At 37.4% G+C, this 3,271-nt stretch overlaps 1 protein-coding gene across 1 annotated transcript in view; it reads right to left on the reverse strand.

Moving 5' to 3' along the window:
• LOC109833426 overlaps window positions 1-3,265 on the reverse strand; it is a 4,977-nt gene extending 1,712 nt beyond the window's left edge. The window contains exons 1-3 of the mRNA XM_020401091.1: window positions 2,941-3,265; window positions 1,784-1,902; window positions 503-1,225 (exon numbers count right to left, since the gene is read on the reverse strand). Coding sequence (XP_020256680.1) covers window positions 503-1,225; window positions 1,784-1,902; window positions 2,941-3,171 — 1,073 coding nt within the window. The 5' untranslated portion in view covers window positions 3,172-3,265. The remainder of the gene's footprint in view (window positions 1-502; window positions 1,226-1,783; window positions 1,903-2,940) is intronic.

Raw genomic sequence — 3,271 nt, forward strand, 5'->3', positions numbered from 1 at the left:
AAGGACAAAAGGAGGAAAATGAGGCCCAGAGAAAACAAGAAAAGAAAAGAAATGGACGGATAACAAGGTCCTCCAACTGCAAGTGATACTTGTTAGGGGGCTTTGTGGGAAAAGTTAAAAAGTTTATTTGAGATACTTTGGAATTTTGGAGGTTTAGCGGCAAAATTATTGGGAATTAGCGGCTAAAACAAAGTTGTTGGTGGTGGGATGTGTGCATGTGAGTTCGTGTTGTTTTTTTTTTTTTTTTTTTTTTTTTTTTTGGGGCGAGGGGGGCGGCGGTACATGTGGAGTTTGGTTTGGGCTGGCAGTTTTTTTCTCGCTGATTCTTCGGTCTGCGCGGGCGCGCGGCCAGTTGGTTTAATAAAAAAATTTACCCATTGATAAAGAGCGAAAATAAACTGCTACAAAGTCATAATCAATTTGTGAAACAATTTCTATCTGAGTAAATACAGCAAGCACAAGCATAAGAATAACTGTTAAAGAGTATAGAAAATTTTAATACCTCCTTAGAAGTTCAAGAATTTCCTTGTTGTCAGGAACGGTCTCAGGGTGATCATGACATTCTCGGTCATTGATCTCCCAGCCTCTCCACAATGAAGAAGAGTTACCCATCCATATATGACCAGTACTTACAATACCTCGCTGACTGAAAGATTCATGTTCCTCAGTTACAACCTCACGTTCACTTTGCCAGTCGTGCACATTTGGAGATTCAATAGGTCTTTGCCAATCGAGATTACTCACCCAAGCCTCAGGGAACCGGCTTCCAATATCTAAATCTTCACTTGTGAAATGTATCAGACCGATTTCAGGACTCTGGGATCCTTCAAGTAGGTATTCACTTCTAGAATATAATGACTCAAGTTCGGGAGTCTGGCTTCTCTCATTGAGGTCTTTACTTGTACAATCAATTGAAGCAAAGTCATGACATCGAGCTCCAGTTAGTTCCTCGGTTATAGAGAGCACTTTACTGAGTTCAGTAGTCTGGCTTCCAGAATGTAGCTCTTCTATTCTAGACTGCGGTGAGGTGGATTCAGGAGGTAGACTTTCTGGATCTCCAATGGAAATTACTTCTTGGGTTTGGCTGATGTCAACACTGAATTGATCAGCAGAAAGAGTAGAACATGAATCCTGAGAATCAATGGGATATTCAATATCAACCGTTCCAGATCTCTTTACGACTGGGACCATGCGGTCATTTTGGCTTCGGTTATCAAATCTCTCCCTGAAGTTCATAAATCATTATCAAGTTAAGTTACATTATACATATCCCTCAAAATAATAATCGTCGTCATATAATATAACGCTTGGCCTTTAGTAGTACATATTTTGAGTAAAAAAAAAGTAACAAATGCTTATATGAAGATGCAGATACGTATCCTGTTGTAAGTAGATGAGTTAATTTGTTAGCCTGTGCATTCCATTTATCCATGAGGAGAGAGCTCAACTTCAAGAAATTTATTCTAATTAGAAAGTAAGTGTTAAACAATTTTAGAGTGCTCGTTTATAGTGGAATCAAGTAAGAAGACCCAAGTTAATGTTTAAAGGAGGCTACCAGTAAGTTCAGATGAATTTATCCACCTTATTCATTCATTCATTCAGGGAAAATAAAAAGCTTCAATCAAATGAAAGAAATAAATTTATTTCATTCCATGACAGATAGGAAAAAGCAGGAAATGAGAACCTAAAATCTCAGGTTATCTTAAACTAGGCATTTCCTGTAAACTATTTTAATTTAAACTTTCTAAAACCAGACAGTTTGCCTTGCGGCTGGAAAAAATACCTCAGAAACGAGATAGTAGCTCCATTTTTTGGCTGTTCTGGTGCCTTCTTTTTTGAAACTTGTCGTGTGTGATTCTGGAATGGTAAATCTTTTCTGAGGAACCTGAGCTTGAGCATTGACTAAATTCAAGAAAATACAAAAAATCAGCTTCTGTAGTATGCTTTATGCTTGTGATAGAAGGCAAGAGAGAGAAAGAGTTAGTGAAGAGCAAGAACACAAAGCACAAAAGAGAAATATAAACCAATCTCCGGATCAGAAAATTAACAGCATATTTCTACTTAAAAACTTATTGGCCTAGCAAACCAGAGCATGCAGCTCTCTAGATGGATAACAACAATTAATCAATGCAGGGATTGAGATACTGTAGGAATTTGTTTGCTTCAAGGCCATAAGGAGAAGATATAAAGAATAAAGGAATATTTATCGATATGGAAACTTTCTGAGTCATTCAAGTCAAGCAAAGATAAACATCTGAAATTAATTTAGGAACCTCTACATTAACAACAAAGAATCAAAACTAGCAAGATTTAAATATATATAAGTGATGCTAGATTCTCTAATATTGATCAAATCTTTAGCTAACTAGAACATCTAGTGAGAAGTTAACTCCAATAAATTAAAACAGTACTTTAGTTATACCTTTGGCAGGAACAGGACCAATAAATTGGAGGTTTCCATAATAGAGTAATTTAACATCGAAATGAAAGCATCTGAAGAAATTTGCATAATACAAGTTTGACATTATTAGTCTTTAATAAAATCCCTTGGACAATCAGTCACCAAGATATTCACAAAGCATGTTCAAAATTTTAATTTGCTGACAATGCATAAAAAGAAGACCAACCTGAATTTTCTTGAATTCTTCGAATCCTAACAAGCTAACCAATACCTCACATTGCATCACTCTAATTCTAGAAAATATTTATTAAAGCTTCTACCTTTCAACGTACTTCTCATATATCTTGAATTCTTCATATCATAGTCAGCTAAAAGATGCCTTCTCCATTCTAGGAAATGTTTATCTTGATCATGTTCAATTTTCAAATATAAAGCTAAACACGAATTACCCTGATGATGTGAAATTTAACTTACAAACAATGCATCAAAATAACAGGAAATTTTACCAAATCAATCAAGAAAAATCAACAACATTTCACCTGAATTCTCCCTCGATGCGAGAACTTTGAAACCCTCCTCATCTCCTTAATCTCACCAACCTCCTCCTTCCTCTCTTTTTTCATCCTCTCCACCAAATCCTCCATCTCTCTCCTGCACCTAACCCTAATCATTCCCGCTTTCTCCGAAAAACTCCTTAACATCCTCTTCTCATCCCCGACCCTCGTCGTCAACGCGGGGGCCCCACTCTCAGACTCCATCTCCCTCCACATCTGAATCAACGACGAAGCCCTAACATTGGACTTCACCTCCACATTGCCGACCGACGACGACGACTCCGACGTGGACGACGGCGAAGCTTCTCGAAGGAAC

The sequence above is a fragment of the Asparagus officinalis genome, chromosome 3 (assembly GCF_001876935.1).
Source record: "Asparagus officinalis chromosome 3, Aspof.V1, whole genome shotgun sequence".
Taxonomy (NCBI): Eukaryota; Viridiplantae; Streptophyta; class Magnoliopsida; order Asparagales; family Asparagaceae; genus Asparagus; species Asparagus officinalis.